Source organism: Entelurus aequoreus, linkage group LG23 (assembly GCF_033978785.1).
Source record: "Entelurus aequoreus isolate RoL-2023_Sb linkage group LG23, RoL_Eaeq_v1.1, whole genome shotgun sequence".
In the NCBI taxonomy this organism is placed as follows: Eukaryota; Metazoa; Chordata; class Actinopteri; order Syngnathiformes; family Syngnathidae; genus Entelurus; species Entelurus aequoreus.
In genome coordinates, this window is record NC_084753.1 from 33,802,692 (window position 1) to 33,822,256 (window position 19,565).

Sequence of the window (19,565 nt, forward strand, 5' to 3'; positions counted from 1 at the left end):
CATTCTCGCAAACACACATACGTTGCTCTAATAAGTTAACTAGCTCCCCTGTTGTGCACATGTAGATACGTAGACGCACACACAGCTGCTTGGCTTGATGCCAATCTAGCATCAACTAATGCAAGTGAAATGACTGAATTTTGTAAAAAAAATGCTACAATTTGTGTTTTATCTTTAACAAATGTGTGTTTTACTTGCTACATGGCTTATATGTGTACATTTATCCTTAGTTTATTTTTTACCATTTACTTGTTCTTACTAATGTATTTTCCTTAAAGCACAGACCAGGAGTGGCAACCTTAAACCATGAAGCATTTAATATAATGTCAATAAATCTTTTTATTTTATTCTAATCTAATCCTTGATTATGGCAGACTATATGTAATATGGACAATTGTAAATTGTTCTTTGAGTGCAACAAGAAAAGCCCAATGTGTTTAATGCCCTTTAATTTATATTTTAACCTTGTAAAATTTTTATTTGAGTGCAATAGGAAACATATGTTTATTGCATTGTAAGATTTTCTGTTAAAATACAGCCAATATAAAAAATTCCGTACTTCCCTTTATTTGGAAAAGTATCGATATACATTTGGGTACCATTTACCATATACATTTTGCTTTATATATTTTCAGAGTTTAACCCACATTTCAAACATAAAACACCAATGTTTGCCATAATACTCATGTGCTTGTCGAATAATTAAAATTGTTATCCTTTCCAAATGACCAAATCATTCTTAAGTGTTTTACCTTGTACTCTTTCTTTTTATGTAGGTGATCAGATTCTGAGCGCCACCGTTTATTTTGACAATGTGTCATATCAGGACGCCATTCAGATAATGGAACATGCTCAAGGTTACAAAATGAAGCTCTGCTTAAAGAGGAAACCAGACATCACAGACACTGAACCCACGGCTGAATGTGACATCATCCCTGTAACTATTTTTTATTTATCTTCAGACTTTTAGATGTATTTTCTTAAACAAACTAATAGTTCACATTTATGTTACCAACCAGGAGGATGAAACCTTTACTCCAGAGATGAGAGAGCATGGGAAAACCAAAAGGCGAGGTGATGCACGCATTTCTTGGCCCAAATTTCCTTCTTTAAGGAGAGGACGAAAATCCCGCTTTGCAAGATCTCACAGTTCGTCAGAGGCTGACGAGCAGAGAAAGTTGGAGTTGAGTCCCACAACAAGCGACACGGAGTCCCCAATAAAATCTCAGGAGGCCCTTAAAGGCAAAAAACGGCATAAGATGAAGCTTCCAACTCTAACGAAGAGAGGTCGCATTAGTTCATCAGAAGAGCAGGACACGGATGCACCAACAGTAACTGAAAGTCACCAAACACAAGATGCTGTGAAACTGGTTTCACCGGAAAGCCTTCAAAGCCCTTTGGGAGGAAGACCTGAAGTCCATGGGACAGAGGACTTGACTCTGATAGAAGACTGCGAAAAACGAAAATTGTCTAAACCACAAACTGTTCAACACAAGGTGGAGCTCTCTGCTATAGACAGCACTTTGAAAACAACAGATATAATGATGGCTCTGGCAGGCCAAGAGAGCCCCTCTGGACCCCTGTCTCCGGACGGTAAGAAGAAAAAGAAAGGAAGGTCAGAATTTAAAACAAAAATGTTAGGGAAGGACAAATCACAAAAGAAGGAGACAAAAGCAAAATCACCCAAAAGGCTAAAAACACTTGGTGCAAGTTTAGAAAGACCAGATCAAGCCATTGTTAAGGGGGAAATGCCAGATGAAGTGGCCAATATTCAAATAATTACCAGTGAGAGGATTGAAGAAACATCACCTCTCAAAATCAAAGGAAAAACTAAAATAAGAACAGTCCTTCCGAAGCGTGAAGACATTGAGATTCCCGGTATGGAGGCTGTGTTGATAAGGACCAAAGCCAAAGGACCTCATGAAGAGACACCAGAAATTGTCCAACTGTCAATTGATGTGGACAGAGTAAAAGAGGCAGTTTCAAAGTTACCTGGATATAAACTGCCAAAGGTTGATATGTGTGGAGTACCTATCCCTGAAGAAATTACTGTCATTGATGCAAACGCACAAAGAATATCAGTAAAAACCCCCACAAAAGTTGCTGACAGCAAAACAAAACAGGACACACCCATCAGTAAGTTGGAGGTCACTGCTTCTCAAGAATTATCCACAGATTCATACACACTACCAAAGACCAAACTGGGTGATTTAACATCGGAAGAAGTCCTAAGTGTGACAACGGTGGACCAAAGCGACACACAAAGCTCAAAAGATTCTGAGAAGAAAACAAAGACAGCAAAGATAGTATTGCCAAGCATTGGGTTTTCAAAGTCAGACTTTAGAATTCCTGAAATTGGAATGTATTTGCCAAAACCAAATATTTCTGGCCAAAATGGTGACGAGGTTAAAGATGAAAAAACTGTATTCCTACCAGAAAAGTTGTTCAAAACTGCGGTAAGTGAAGACAGCATACTGAGTTGGGAGACCAAAGCAGATGTCAAAAAGCAAGAAGCTGACACCCCTGCTGCAGAACTTTCAAGTGAACTTGGAGACACTGGTGAGGGTTTTGCATACATTGATTCAGTTGATTCACCAGTCGAGAAAGATCTTGAAGAAAAAGGAAGCCCGTTTACAATGCTAAAATTTGAAGTATCCCTGCCCAAATTAAGAAGCCCTGAAATTGAATTAGGCTTGTCAAAGAAAGAAGTCAAATCACCTGATGCTAAATCAGCATACACAAATATTCCAGAAGAGAAGTCGTTAGTTGGCATTGCAGGGTCGCCCTTAGAAACTGAAGAGGAATTAAAAGGAAGGAAGTTTAAAATGCCTAATCTTGATTTCACAATGCCTGAAATCGCTGGGCCACAAATCAATGTTGGCTTTTTCAAGAAAAATGTGTATGTAAAAGCGCCAGAACCTGAATCTCAGGATGCAAGTCTTGGAAAAGCACATGCATCACCACTGCAAGATAAAAAACCTGAACCAGAAATGTTACACCCTTATTCCGGTGTTGAACAAGAAAGCAAAGTTGAGCTTTCAACATTGAATGTAAAAGGCCCTGCTATTAATTTATGCTTTGCTAAGGAAGGTGAATATGCCACTATTGCAGAGCCCAAGCTCCAAGTTAAGCTCCCTGATGTGAATCTTGGAAAAGCATCCATTTTAGTTCAGAAAGAAAATCCTGACACCAGTGAGGCCAAAACCGACGCTCAAGTGAAACTTAGAGCAGCGCCATCGACTCCGATGAGAATTAAACCACCTGAATATGAAGCAGAATATGACGAACAAGGAATGAAGTTCAAAATGCCGAAGTTAGGAATAAAAATGCCTAAAATAAAACATTCAGAAATTGAAACTGTATCCAAGAAAAAACTAAATGATTTAAGCCTTAAATCAAATGTTAAGATCAAGCACCCAGATGTACCTGAAGCTGAACTTGGAAAAGTGAATATCCGCATTTCAGAGGCAAAAGTAAAAGTTCAAGAACCCGAACTAGAGCTTAAACCTTTGTATAATGAAGGTGGACTTGAGGGAAAAGGAAGCAAATTCAAAATGCCAAAATTTGAAGTCTCAATGCCAAAAGTAAAGGCACCGGAAATTGATCTAAATATCACAAACAAAGATATGACTGCCCCAGGTAAAACAGCTGAAATAAAACTTCCTGATGCTGAACTAAAAGGGACGATTAAAGATAATGTTCACCTTCATCAAGTTGGATTAAAACAATCCTCAGGAACAATGGAAATAAAAGATTACGAAACTAACATTGAACCAAGTAATGTTGAGGATTCACCGTCAAAATTTAAACTCCCAACATTTAAGATACCCAAACTCAGTGTGGTCTTACCAGAGGTCAGTGTTGGAGTACTTGATACGAACAAAGATGAAGAGGATGTAAAATCAAAAGAATTAAATATTGAAGCCACACCACCTGAGGCTGCTGTTGACTTTGATGTCAAAATGAAAAGGTCAAAATTTTCCTTCCCCAAATTCTCATTTGCAAAGCAAAGTAACAAAGAATCTGAAGTTGATATTGATCTCCCAGATGTTGATATTTCTATTCCAGCAGAAAGGTTGGAGATAACACACCCACAACTGGAGATTCACCCACCAAAAGTTGATGTCAAAATAGGTGGCCAAGAGAGCACGTTTAGAATGCCAAAGTTTGGAATTTCAATGCCAAAAATAAAAAGTCCTGACATTGATATAAGCTTATCAAAGAAATATGTAGACATTACACTCCCAGAAGCTGAAGTTGAACTCACAGATATTGAAATGAAACTACCATCAGCTAAAGTGGATATTGAAGCGCCTGAGATTGATGTTCCTGAAGTGGAAATCAAAGATCCTAAGATTGAAGTTCAACCAGGGGATGTTGAAGTATCTCCATCAAAATTTAAACGGCCAACAATGAAATTACCAAAATTCTCATTCAGAAAGCAAAGTAGCCTAGAGTCAGACGTTGATGTTGGTGCCCCAGATGTTGATATTCCTATTCTAGAAGGAAGTTTGGAGATCACTCAACCACAAATGGAGTTTCACCCGCCAGAAGTTGATGTCAAAATAAGTGGCCAGGAGAGCAAGTTTAAAATGCCAAAGTTTGGTATCTCTATGCCAAAAATAAAAAGTCCTGACATTGATATAAGTTTGTCAAAGAAAGACAAAGATATTACATTCCCAGAAGCTGAAGTCGCCGACATTGACATTAAACTACCATCAGCCAAAGTTGATATTGAAGCAACTAATATTGAAGTTCAACCAGGTGATGTTGAAGGATCTCCATCAAAATTCAAACTGCCAACGATCAAATTACCCAAATTGTCATTTGGAAAGCAAAGTAGCAAGGAATCTGACGTTGACGTTGGTCTCCCAGATGTTGATGTTTCTATTCCAGAAGGAAGTTTGGAGATCACGAAACCACAAGTGGAGTTTCACCCACCAGAAGTTGATGTCAAAATAGGTGGCCAGGAGAGCAAGTTTAAAATGCCAAAGTTCGGTATATCTATGCCAAAAATAAAAAGTCCTGACATTGATATAAGTTTGTCAAAGAAAGATAGAGATATTACATTCCCAGAAGTTAAAGTTGACCTAAGAGATACGGAAATTGAACTACCATCAGCTAAAGTGGATATTGAAGCGCCTGAGATTTATGCTCCTGAAGTGGAAATCAAAGCTCCTAAGATTGAAGTTCAACCAGGGGATGTTGAAGTATCTCCATCAAAATTTAAACTGCCAACAATGAAATTACCAAAATTCTCATTTAGAAAGCAAAGTAGCCAAGAGTCAGACGTTGAGGTTGGTGCCCCAGATGTTGATATTCCTATTCTAGAAGGAAGTTTGGAGATCACTCAACCCCAAATGGAGTTTCGCCCACCAGAAGTTGATGTCAAAATAAGTGGCCAGGAGAGCAAGTTTAAAATGCCAAAGTTCGGTATCTCTATGCCAAAAATAAAAAGTCCTGACATTGATATAAGTTTGTCAAAGAAAGACAGAGATATTACATTCCCAGAAGCTGAAGTTGCCGATATTGACATTAAACTACCATCAGCAAAAGTTGATATTGAAGCGACTGATGTTGAAGTTCAACCAGGTGATGTTGAAGGATCTCCATCAAAATTCAAACTGCCAACGATGAAATTACCCAAATTGTCATTTGGAAAGCAAAGTAGCAAAGAGTTTGACGTTGACATTGGTCTCCCAGATGTTGATGTTTCTATTCCAGAAGGAAGTTTGGAGACCACGCAACCAAATGTGGAGTTTCACCCACCAGGAGTTGATGTCAAAATAAGTGGCCAGGAGAGCAAGTTTAAAATGCCAAAGTTTGGCATTTCCATGCCAAAAATAAAAAGTCCTGAGATTGATATAAGCTTATCAACGAAAGATGGAGACATTACACTCCCAGAAGCTGAAGTTGAGCTCAGAGATATTGAAATTAAACTACCATCAGCTAAAGTCGATATTGAAGCGCCTGAGATTGATGTTCCTGAAGTGGAAGTTGAAACTCTTAAGACTGAAGTTAAACCAGGTGATGTTGAAGGATCTCCATCAAAATTCAAACTGCCAACAATGAAGTTACCCAAATTGTCATTTGGAAAGCAAAGTAGCAAAGAGACAGACGTTGACGTTGGTCTCCCAGGAGTTGATGTTTCTATTCCAGAAGGAAGTTTGGAGATCACGCAACCACAAGTGGAGTTTCACCCACCAAAAGTTGATGTCAAAATAAGTGGCCAGGAGAGCAAGTTTAAAATGCCAAAGTTTGGCATTTCCATGCCAAAAATAAAAAGTCCTGACATTGATATAGGTTTATCAAAGAAATATGGCGATATCAAACTCCCAGAAGCTAAAGTTGACCTAAGAGATACAGAAATTAAACTACCATCAGCTAAAGTGGAAATTGAAGCGCCTGAGATTGACGTTCCTGAAGTGGAAATTGAAGCTTCTATGATTGAAGTTCAACCAGGGGCTGTTGAAGTATCTCCATCAAAATTCAAACTGCCAACAATGAAATTACCCAAATTCTCATTTAGAAAGCAAAGTAGCCAAGAGACAGACGTTGAGGTTGGTCTCCCAGATGTTGATGTTTCTATTCCAGAAGGAAGTTTGGAGATCACTCAACCACAAGTGGAGTTTCACCCACCAGAAGTTGATGTCAAAATAAGTGGCCAGGAGAGCAAGTTTAAAATGCCAAGGTTTGGCATTTCCATGCCAAAAATAAAAAGTCCTGACATTGATATAAGTTTGTCAAAGAAGGATAGAGATATTACATTCCCAGAAGCTGAAGTCGCCGATATTGACATTAAACTACCATCAGCCAAAGTTGATATTGAAGCGACTAATATTGAAGTTAAACCAGGTGATGTTGAAGGATCTCCATCAAAATTCAAACTGCCAACGATGAAATTACCCAAATTGTCATTTGGAAAGCAAAGTACCAAAGAATTTGAGGTTGACATTGGTCTCCCAGATGTTGATGTTTCTATTCCAGAAGGAAGTTTGGAGATCACGCAACCACAAGTGGAGTTTCAGCCACCAGAAGTTGATGTCAAAATAAGTGGCCAGGAGAGCAAATTTAAAATGCCAAAGTTTGGCATTTCCATTCCAAAGATAAAAAGTCCTGATATTGATATAAGTTTATCAAAGAAAGATGGCGATATCACATTCCCAGAAGCTAAAGTTGACCTAAGAGATACAGAAATTAAACTACCATCAGCTAAAGTGGAAATTGAAGCGCCTGAGATTGACGTCCCTGAAGTGGAAATTGAAGCTCCTAAGATTGAAGTTCAACCAGGGGGTGTTGAAGTATCTCCTTCAAAATTCAAACTGCCAACAATGAAATTACCCAAATTCTCATTTAGAAAGCAAAGTAGCCAAGAGACAGACGTTGATGTTGGTCTCCCAGATGTTGATGTTTCTATTCCAGAAGGAAGTTTGGAGATCACGCAACCAAATGTGGAGTTTCACCCAACAGAAGTTGATGTCAAAATAGGTGACAAGGAGAGCAAGTTTAAAATGCCAAAGTTTGGCATTTCCATTCCAAAAATAAAAAGTCCTGACATTGATATAAGTTTATCAAATAAATATGGCGATATCACACTCCCAGAAGCTAAAATTGACCTAAGAGATACAGAAATTAAACTACCATCAGCTAAAGTGGAAATTGAAGCGCCTGAGATTGACGTTCCTGAAGTGGAAATTGAAGCTCCTAAGATTGAAGTTCAACCAGGGGGTGTTGAAGTATCTCCATCAAAATTCAAACTGCCAACAATGAAATTACCCAAATTCTCATTTAGAAAGCAAAGTAGCCAAGAGACAGACGTTGAGGTTGGTCTCCCAGATGTTGATGTTTCTATTCCAGAAGGAAGTTTGGAGATCACTCAACCACAAGTGGAGTTTCACCCACCAGAAGTTGATGTCAAAATAAGTGGCCAGGAGAGCAAGTTTAAAATGCCAAAGTTTGGCATTTCCATGCCAAAAATAAAAAGTCCTGACATTGATATAAGTTTGTCAAAGAAGGATAGAGATATAACATTCCCAGAAGCTGAAGTCGCCGATATTGACATTACACTACCATCAGCCAAAGTTGATATTGAAACGACTAATATTGAAGTTGAACCAGGTGATGTTGAAGGATCTCCATCAAAATTCAAACTGCCAACGATGAAATTACCCAAATTGTCATTTGGAAAGCAAAGTAGCAAAGAATTTGACGTTGACATTGGTCTCCCAGATGTTGATGTTTCTATTCCAGAAGGAAGTTTGGAGATCACACAACCGCAAGTGGAGTTTCAGCCACCAGAAGTTGATGTCAAAATAAGTGGCCAGGAGAGCAAATTTAAAATGCCAAAGTTTGACATTTCCATTCCAAAGATAAAAAGTCCTGATATTGATATAAGTTTATCAAAAAAAGATGGCCATATCACATTTCCAGAAGCTAAAGTTGACCTAAGAGATACGGAAATTGAATTACCATCAGCTAAAGTGGATATTGAAGCGCCTGAGATTGACGTTCCTGAAGTGGAAATTGTAGCTCCTAAGATTGAAGTTCAACCAGGGGGTGTTGAAGTATCTCCATCAAAATTTAAACTGCCAACAATGAAATTTCCCAAATTTTCATTTAGAAAGCAAAGTAGCCAAGAGACAGACGTTGAGGTTGGTCTCCCAGATGTTGATGTTTCTATTCCAGAAGGAAGTTTGGAGATCACTCAACCACAAGTGGAGTTTCACCCACCAGAAGTTGATGTCAAAATAAGTGGCCAGGAGAGCAAGTTTAAAATGCCAAAGTTTGGCATTTCCATTCCAAAGATAAAAAGTCCTGATATTGATATAAGTTTATCAAAGAAAGATGGCGATATCACATTCCCAGAAGCTAAAGTTGACCTAAGAGATACAGAAATTAAACTACCATCAGCTAAAGTGGAAATTGAAGCGCCTGAGATTGACGTCCCTGAAGTGGAAATTGAAGCTCCTAAGATTGAAGTTCAACCAGGGGGTGTTGAAGTATCTCCATCAAAATTCAAACTGCCAACAATGAAATTACCCAAATTCTCATTTAGAAAGCAAAGTAGCCAAGAGACAGACGTTGAGGTTGGTCTCCCAGATGTTGATGTTTCTATTCCAGAAGGAAGTTTGGAGATCACTCAACCACAAGTGGAGTTTCACCCACCAGAAGTTGATGTCAAAATAAGTGGCCAGGAGAGCAAGTTTAAAATGCCAAAGTTTGGCATTTCCATTCCAAAGATAAAAAGTCCTGATATTGATATAAGTTTATCAAAGAAAGATGGCCATATCACATTCCCAGAAGCTAAAGTTGACCTAAGAGACACGGAAATTGAATTACCATCAGCTAAAGTGGATATTGAGGTGCCTGAGATTGACGTTCCTGAAATGGAAATTGAAGCTCCTAAGATTGAATTTCAACCAGGGGGTGTTGAAGTTTCTCCATCAAAATTCAAACTGCCAACAATGAAATTACCCAAATTCTCATTTAGAAAGCAAAGTAGCCAAGAGACAGACGTTGAGGTTGGTCTCCCAGATGTTGATGTTTCTATTCCGGAAGGAAGTTTGGAGATCACGCAACCAAATGTGGAGTTTCACCCACCAGAAGTTGATGTCAAAATAGGTGACCAGGAGAGCAAGTTTAAAATGCCAAAGTTTGGCATTTCCATGCCAAAAATAAAAAGTCCTGACATTGATATAGGTTTATCAAAGAAATATGGCGATATCACACTCCCAGAAGCTAAAGTTGACCTAAAAGATACAGAAATAAAACTACCATCAGCTAAAGTGGAAATTGAAGCGCCTGAGATTGACGTTCCTGAAGTGGAAATTGAAGCTCCTAAGATTGAAGTTCAACCAGGGGGTGTTGAAGTATCTCCATCAAAATTCAAACTGCCAACAATGAAATTACCCAAATTTTCATTTAGAAAGCAAAGTAGCCAAGAGACAGACGTTGAGGTTGGTCTCCCAGATGTTGATGTTTCTATTCCAGAAGGAAGTTTGGAGATCACTCAACCACAAGTGGAGTTTCACCCACCAGAAGTTGATGTCAAAATAAGTGGCCAGGAGAGCAAGTTTAAAATGCCAAAGTTTGGCATTTCCATTCCAAAGATAAAAAGTCCTGATATTGATATAAGTTTATCAAAGAAAGATGGCCATATCACCTTCCCAGAAGCTAAAGTTGACCTAAGAGATACGGAAATTGAATTACCATCAGCTAAAGTGGATATTGAAGCACCTGAGATTGACGTTCCTGAAATGGAAATTGAAGCTCCTAAGATTGAAGTTCAACCAGGGGGTGTTGAAGTTTCTCCATCAAAATTCAAACTGCCAACAATGAAATTACCCAAATTCTCATTTAGAAAGCAAAGTAGCCAAGAGACAGACGTTGAGGTTGGTCTCCCAGATGTTGATGTTTCTATTCCAGAAGGAAGTTTGGAGATCACTCAACCACAAGTGGAGTTTCACCCACCAGAAGTTGATGTCAAAATAAGTGGCCAGGAGAGCAAGTTTAAAATGCCAAACTTTGGCATTTCCATGCCAAAAATAAAAAGTCCTGACATTGATATAAGTTTGTCAAAGAAGGATAGAGATATTACATTCCCAGAAGCTGAAGTCGCCGATATTGACATTAAACTACCATCAGCCAAAGTTGATATTGAAGCGAATAATATTGAAGTTAAACCAGTTGATGTTGAAGGATCTCCATCAAAATTCAAACTGCCAACGATGAAATTACCCAAATTGTCATTTGGAAAGCAAAGTACCAAAGAATTTGACATTGACATTGGTCTCCCAGATGTTGATGTTTCTATTCCAGAAGGAAGTTTGGAGATCACACAACCACAAGTTGAGTTTCAGCCACCAGAAGTTGATGTCAAAATAAGTGGCCAGGAGAGCAAATTTAAAATGCCAAAGTTTGGCATTTCCATTCCAAAAATAAAAAGTCCTGACATTGATGTAAGTTTATCAAAGAAATATGGCGATATCACACTCCCAGAAGCTAAAGTTGACCTAAGAGATACAGAAATTGAACTACCATCAGCTAAAGTGGAAATTGAAGCGCCTGAGATTGAAGTTCCTGAAGTGGAAATTGAAGCTCCTAAGATTGAAGTTCAACCAGGGGGTGTTGAAGTATCTCCATCAAAGTTCAAACTGCCAACAATGAAATTACCCAAATTTTCATTTAGAAAGCAAAGTAGCCAAGAGACAGACATTGAGGTTGGTCACCCAGATATTGATGTTTCTATTCCAGAAGGAAGTTTGGAGATCACGCAACCACAAGTGGAGTTTCAACCACCAGAAGTTGATGTCAAAATAAGTGGCCAGGAGAGCAAATTTAAAATGCCAAAGTTTGGCATTTCCATTCCAAAGATAAAAAGTCCTGATATTGATATAAGTTTATCAAAGAAATATGGTGATATCACACTCCCAGAAGCTAAAGTTGACCTAAGAGATACAGAAATTAAACTACCATCAGCTAAAGTGGAAATTGAAGCGCCTGAGATTGACGTTCCTGAAGTGGAAATTGAAGCTCCTAAGATTGAAGTTCAACCAGGGGGTGTTGAAGTATCTCCTTCAAAATTCAAACTGCCAACCATGAAATTACCCAAATTCTCATTTAGAAAGCAAAGTAGCCAAGAGACAGACGTTGAGGTTGGTCTCCCAGATGTTGATGTTTCTATTCCAGAAGGAAGTTTGGATATCACGCAACCACAAGTGGAGTTTCACTCACCAGAAGCTGATGTCAAAATAAGTGGCCAGGAGAGCAAGTTTAAAATGCCAAAATTTGGCATTGCCATGCCAAAAATAAAAAGTCCTGACATTGATATAAGTTTGTCAAAGAAGGATAGAGATATTACATTCCCAGAAACTGAAGTCGCCGATATTGACATTAAACTACCATCAGCCAAAGTTGATATTGAAGCGACTAATATTGAAATTAAACCAGGTGATGTTGAAGGATCTCCATTAAAATTCAAACTGCCAACGATGAAATTACCCAAATTGTCATTTGGAAAGCAAAGTAGCAAAGAATTCGACGTTGACGTTGATCTCCCAGATGTTGATGTTTCTATTCCAGAAGGAAGTTTGGAGATCACGCAACCACAAGTGGAGTTTCAGCCACCAGAAGTTGATGTCAAAATAAGTGGCCAGGAGAGCAAATTTAAAATGCCAAAGTTTGGTATTTCCATTCCAAAGATAAAAAGTCCTGACATTGATATAAGTTTATCAAAGAAAGATGGCCATATCACATTCCCAGAAGGTAAAGTTGACCTAAGAGATACGGAAATTGAATTACCATCAGCTAAAGTGGAAATTGAAGCGCCTGAGATTGACGTTCCCGAAGTGGAAATTGAAGCTCCTAAGATTGAAGTTCAGCCAGGTGATGTTAAAGTATCTCCATCAAAATTTAAACTTCCAGCAATGAAATTACCCAAATTGTCATTTGGAAAGCAAAGTAGCAAAGACTTTGACGTTGACATTGGTCTCCCAGATGTTGATGTTTCTATTCCAGAAGGAAGATTGGAGATCACGCAACCACAAGTAGAGTTTCACCCACCAGAAGTTGATGTCAAAATAGGTGAAAAGGAGAGCAAGTTTAAAATGCCAAAGTTTGGCATTTCCATTCCAAAAATAAAAAGTCCTGACATGGATATAAGTTTATCAAAGAAAGATGGCGATATCACACTCCCGGGAGCTAAAGTTGACCTTAGAGATACGGAAATTAAATTACCATCGGCTAAAGTGGATATTGAAGCGCCTGAGATTGACGTTCCTGAAGTGGAAATTGAAGCTCCTAAGATTGAAGTTCAGCCAGTTGATGTTAAAGTATCTCCATCAAAATTTAAACTTCCAACAATGAAATTACCCAAATTGTCATTTGGAAAGCAAAGTAGCAAAGAGTTTGACGTTGACGTTGGTCTCCCAGATGTTGATGTTTGTATTCCAGAAGGAAGTTTGGAGATCACGCAACCACAAGTAGAGTTTCACCCAACAGAAGTTGATGTCAAAATAAGTGGCCAGGAGAGCAAATTTAAAATGCCAAAGTTTGGCATTTCCATTCCAAAGATAAAAAGTCCTGATATTGATATAAGTTTATCAAAGAAAGATGGCCATATCACATTCCCAGAAGGTAAAGTTGACCTAAGAGATACGGAAATTGAATTACCATCAGCTAAAGTGGAAATTGAAGCGCCTGAGATTGACGTTCCTGAAGTGGAAATTGAAGCTCCTAAGATTGAAGTTCAACCAGGGGGTGTTGAAGTATCTCCATCAAAATTTAAACTTCCAACAATGAAATTACCCAAATTGTCATTTAGAAAGCAAAGTAGCAAAGAGTTTGACGTTGACGTTGATCTCCCAGATGTTGATATTTGTATTCCAAAAGGAAGTTTGGAGATCACGCAACCAAATGTGGAGTTTCACACACCAGAAGTTGATGTCAAAATAGGTGACCAGGAGAGCAAGTTTAAAATGCCAAAGTTTGGCATTTCCATTCCAAAAATAAAAAGTCCTGACATTGATATAAGTTTATCAAAGAAAGATGGCCATATCACCTTCCCAGAAGCTAAAGTTGACCTAAGAGATACGGAAATTGAATTACCATCAGCTAAAGTGGAAATTGAAGCGCCTGAGTTTGACGTTCCTGAAGTGGAAATTGAAGCTCCTAAGATTGAAGTTCAACCAGGGGGTGTTAAAGTATCTCCATCAAAATTCAAACTGCCAACAATGAAATTACCCAAACTCTCATTTAAAAAGCAAAGTAGCCAAGAGACAGACGTTGAGTTTGGTCTCCCAGATGTTGATGTTTCTATTCCAGAAGGAAGTTTGGAGATCACGCAACCAAATGTGGAGTTTCACCCACCAGAAGTTGATGTCAAAATAAGTGGCCAGGAGAGCAAGTTTAAAATGCCAAAGTTTGGCATTTCCATGCCAAAAATAAAAAGTCCTGACATTGATATAAGTTTGTCAAAGAAGGATAGAGATATTACATTCCCAGAAGCTGAAGTCGCCGATATTGACATTAAACTGCCATCAGCCAAAGTTGATATTGAAGCGACTAATATTGAAGTTCAACCAGGTGATGTTGAAGGATCTCCATCAAAATTCAAACTGCCAACGATGAAATTACCCAAATTGTCATTTGGAAAGCAAAGTAGCAAAGAATTTGACGTTGACATTGGTCTTCCAGATGTTGATGTTTCTGTTCCAGAAGGAAGTTTGGAGATCACGCAACCACAAATGGAGTTTCACCCACCAGAAGTTGATGTCAAAATACGTGGCCAGGAGAGCAAATTTAAAATGCCAAAGTTTGGTATTTCCATTCCAAAGATAAAAAGTCCTGACACTGATATACGTTTATCGAAGAAAGATGGCGATATCACATTCCCAGAAGGTAAAGTTGACCTAAGAGATACGGAAATTGAATTACCATCAGCTAAAGTGGAAATTGAAGCGCCTGAGATTGACGTTCCCGAAGTGGAAATTGAAGCTCCTAAGATTGAAGTTCAACCAGGTGATGTTAAAGTATCTCCATCAAAATTTAAACTTCCAACAATGAAATTACCAAAATTGTCATTTGGAAAGCAAAGTAGCAAAGACTTTGACGTTGACGTTGGTCTCCCAGATGTTGATGTTTATATTCCAGAAGGAAGATTGGAGATCACGCAACCACAAGTAGAGTTTCACCCACCAGAAGTTGATGTCAAAGTAGGTGGCCAGGAGAGCAAGTTTAAAATGCCAAAGTTTGGCATTTCCATTCCAAAAATAGAAAGTCCTGACATGGATATAAGTTTATCAAAGAAAGATGGCGATATCACACTCCCAGGAGCTAAAGTTGACCTTAGAGATACGGAAATTAAATTACCATCAGCTAAAGTGGATATTGAAGCGCCTGAAATTGACGTTCCTGAAGTGGAAATTGAAGCTCCTAAGATTGAAGTTCAGCCAGGTGATGTTAAAGTATCTCCATCAAAATTTAAACTTCCAACAATGAAATTACCCAAATTGTCATTTGGAAAGCGAAGTAGCAAAGAGTTTGACGTTGACGTTGGTCTCCCAGATGTTGATGTTTGTATTCCAGAAGGAAGTTTGGAGATCACGCAACCACAAGTAGAGTTTCACCCACCAGAAGTTGATGTCAAGGACAGCAAGTTTAAAATGCCAAAGTTTGGCATTTCCATGCCAAAAATAAAAAGTCCTGACATTGATATAAGCTTATCAACGAAAGATGGAGATATCACACTCCCAGAAGCTGAAGTTGACCTCAGAGATATTGAAATTAAACTACCATCAGCTAATGTGGGTATTGAAACGCCAGAGATTGATATTCCTGAAGTGGAAATTGAAGCTCCTAAGATTGAAGTTCAATCAGGTGATGTTGAAGGGTCTCCATTAAAATTCAAACCGTCAACGATGAAATTACCCAAATTGTCGTTTGGAAAGCAAATTAGCAAAGAGTCTGACGTTGATGTTGCTCTCCCAGATGTTGATGGTTCTATTCCAGAAGGAAGTTTGGAGATCACGCAACCACAAGTGGAGTTTCACCCACCAAAAGTTGATGTCAAAATAGGTGGACAAGATAGCAAGTTTAAAATGCCAACGTTTGGCATTTCCATTACAAAAATAAAAAGTCCTGACATTGATATAAGCTTATCAAAGAAAGATGGAGATAGCCCACTCCCAGAAGCTGAATTTGACCTCAGTGATATTGAAATTAAACAACCATCACCTACAGTGGAAATTGCATCTCCTAAAGTTGACGTTCAAATAAGTAATGTTGAAGGCTCGTCATCAAAATTTAAATTCCCATCTTTTACATTACCTAAATTTGGAGGCTCGCCATCAAAGATTAGCGTTGAAGCACCTGGTTTGAGCAAAAACCTTGAAATTGATGTCAAACATGTAGAAATATCTGAAGACGATGCTACAGTCGTTGTTATAGCACCCAGCACTGATATTGAAGGCCTGTCTACACGAGGGGAACCAGAAGGATCCAGACACAAGTCGGATGTTGATGCTGTAATTGAATTAGAGGTCAAATTAGACGCATCTAAAGCCAGAGTAACGGATTCTGAAAGTGTCAAAACTGAGATTGATGATGTTAGCCCCACCACTCCAAGTAAATTCAAACTTCCAACATTTAAAATGCCAAAGATGGCTTTTTCAAGACAAAAACCAGAAGGAGAATGTGTTTCCATAGACACAGATGATAAAGACAATCAACTAGAGATGAAAGCTGAACTGAATGGGCACAGTAAATCCCCACAAGCCACTCCAACACTACTTGGTGATATACTAAAGAATTTTGAAGTTCAATTTGATGTTGCAAAAATAGAAAAAAAGTATGAGCATCAAGTCGCATCAAGGCAGGTTCAAGAAGAAGAAAAACTGCAAGGAAAGGAGGTCAATAACAGCAAGCAACAAACTACAACAAGTCCTGAAAGGACAGGATGGTTTAGATTTCCAACATTTGGGCTCTCCTCACCTGTGGAACCTGCCAAAACTCCTCAAAAAGAAGACCAGAAGGATCAGAAGAGCCCAACAGGAGAACATGAAGAAATTAGCCTCACCTCTTCTGTCCTATCGTCCGACGTCTTTGCTGATATCAGATCAACGATGACTAGTGAGCATGTTGTCATGTCCTCATCATCTCCAACCAAGGTCACAGTCAAATATTCTGATCCCAACTTCTCTCCTGATTTCAAAGAGATGCACGATAACATCCTTACTTCCACCACAAGGTCAGAGCTGATAAGGATTGAGCCAAATTTACCAGAGAAAATCACCATCTCGTCATCTGAGTTCTCGTCTTCATCTGAAGAAACAGTGAGACTGCCATCGGGAAAAATACACGTCTTTACCTCAAATATACATGCATCCCCAGAAGCACAGCGGACCAAGCTTCTTTCCACTGTCCAAACAGCCGGGGAGACCAGCCAGGCTTCTTCGTGGACTGTTGAGAGTTCTCAGAGTAGCACGAGAACTGTATCACAGAAAAGAATAATACGTGAAACGTCGCATGAAAGCAAAGAGACGGTCGTTATTACTAAACAAATCACAAAAACATTTGACCCTGAAGAGCTCTTCACTGACGAAACTGCTTCATCCGTCCAGAGACTCAGAGACTCTGTTCACTCTGAGAAAATTAGATTTTTTGACGGTGTTGAGAAGTGAAATACTTTCATGAAAAGTGCAAGTGAGGAGCTGCCTATATAAAATGTCCTGGGCCCAGTTACAAATAATAACAGAGAGAACAATTGTGGAGAGAATGTTTAATTGAGGGCAGGTATTAACTTTCACTGTAGCTGCATGTTTTTTTTGTCTAGAAAAAGACAAGAGTAATGTTGTCCACAAAGAAAATGTGACACAACTGTTAATAAGCTATGTATCTAAGTGTCTTATGACAGTGCCTCCCCAAATATGCTTAAACGTGGTACAGAATATGTGTAAACGTTTAAGTATCGCAGTTGTGTTCGAACATTACGGGGTGTTAACCAATGGTGCGTCATTTTGGGAAGTTAAACAATGGCAAAAATGTATGTTTATGATGACTTCTAAAAGAAGATCATAGAGACTACAACAGTGCAGTGTATGGCATCAAAAATGTGTGTATGTTTGTATGTCTGCTGAGGTGTTCTTGTGGCTCCCGTTCAATTGTAAAGGAAACAATATCAGAAAAAAGTTATGATGACAAAAAGTGTACCACTGTAACTATATTTTTTATTAATAGATTTGCTTAAAGCCTAATTTGCTACAGTAAACATCTATCAGCAGTACATTCTCATTCAATGATGACTAAGATAGTGCCTGTGTAAATAGCTTTTAATGACCTCTGGAGCATCGCCGCATCATTTGTATCCAGACGATTTCATGTGCTTTAACGCCAAATGTTTGCAAGACATGCACAATAAAGACACAATATAACAAGCCAATCAATGTCTGTAATTGATGACTTACCAGAGATTTTTGAATATCCGATAGGCTTTAAGGTCAGGGCTCCAGTCATGTTCTACCACAGCAAACCCCTCCAAGCATGCCTTTATGGGACCTCCCAGCAGGCACAAGACATTGATACAATGTTGATTATACGTACATGTCCTTTAAAACTGACTTAGAAACAACGTTGCAAAATAGTTGTATTTGTAAATTGAGACAATGTTGGTGTCTAACGTTGGATTCATGTTGTTGTTTGGGAAATTACTAAATTTCAATGGTCAAATCAACGTCGCAACGTTGTATTTGTGTTGTAGAATATTGGTTGGGAAATGACCAAAATGCAATGGTCAAATCAACATCAGAACCCAACATTGAATAAACGTTAAAAAAAACATGTTTCAACGTTGTATTTGTGTTGTAGAATATTGGTTGGGAGATAACCAAATTTAAATGGTCAATAGGGGTGTAACGGTACACAAAAATTTCGGTTCGGTACGTACCTCGGTTTAGAGGTCACGGTTCGGTTCATTTTCGGTACAGTAAGAAACCAACAAAATTTAAATTTTTGGGTTATTTATTTACCAAATTTGCAAAATCTTCCACCAAAAATATTTTTCTTAGTGGAATATTTGATGTGAAGTAATCGGAACCTTGGATAGGTCAATAATTCACAATAACATTGATTTTGATTCAATATTATGTTTTGAGCAATGACAGTTTGAAAGAAAAAAACCCAGCTTTGTTTTATTAGTCAACATTGCAACTTTTTCTAAATTACATTTAACCTTTAAGCTTTTTTATTTCACTTTTGTTATGTTTTTGTTTATTTTAAAAGTATTTTTAGAATGTGCCGTGGGCCTTTAAAACATTAGCTGTGGGCCGCAAATGGCCTCCGGGGCACACTTTTGACACCCCGGCTATAGATAATAAAAAATTAAATCTGATAAATCTATGGATAAAAAGCAAAGCCTGGCGACGCATGCGCGTTTATCATAACTCTCTCGCTCTCTCTGTCTCTGCCCCTCCCTCACCAATGCTGCTGCGCGCACAATTTGTTTTGTTTTTAACCCCTTCTTAACCCTGAACGTACATTGAAAATACATGCAACTCTAACTCAAAATGCCAGACATTTGAGGCATTTAAGAAACTCCGCCCTGACAGCTCCGCAAAAAAGGACATGTCCGGTGAAAAGAGGACGTATGGTCAGTCCTCTCTGAGCTGCCACCTTACCGTGGTAGAGGAGTTTGCGTGTCCCAATGATCCTAGGAGCTATGTTGTCCGGGGGCTTTATGCCCCCTGGTAGGGTCTCACAAGACAAACTGGTCCTAGGTGAGGGATCAGACAAAGAGCAGCTCGAAGACCTCAATGAAAAATAAAACCTATGGACCCAGATTTCCCTCGCCCGGACGCGGGTCACCGGGGCCCCCCTCTGGAGCCAGGCCCGGAGGTGGGGCACGATGGCGAGCGCCTGGTGGCCGGGCCTATCCCCATGGGGCCCGGCCGGGCACAGCCCGAAGAGGCAACGTGGGTTCCCCCTCCAATGGGCTCACCACCCATAGCAGGGGTCATAGAGGTCGGGTGCGATGTGAGCTGGGCGGCAGCCGAAGGCAGGGCACTTGGCGGTCC

At 39.0% G+C, this 19,565-nt stretch overlaps 1 protein-coding gene across 1 annotated transcript in view; it reads left to right on the top strand.

Moving 5' to 3' along the window:
• Window positions 1-17,929, top strand: part of LOC133640855 (neuroblast differentiation-associated protein AHNAK-like) — a 40,548-nt gene extending 22,619 nt beyond the window's left edge. The window contains exons 6-8 of the mRNA XM_062034536.1: window positions 777-937; window positions 1,020-2,306; window positions 3,825-17,929. Coding sequence (XP_061890520.1) covers window positions 777-937; window positions 1,020-2,306; window positions 3,825-17,177 — 14,801 coding nt within the window. The 3' untranslated portion in view covers window positions 17,178-17,929. The remainder of the gene's footprint in view (window positions 1-776; window positions 938-1,019; window positions 2,307-3,824) is intronic.
• Window positions 17,930-19,565: the final 1,636 nt, after the last annotated feature.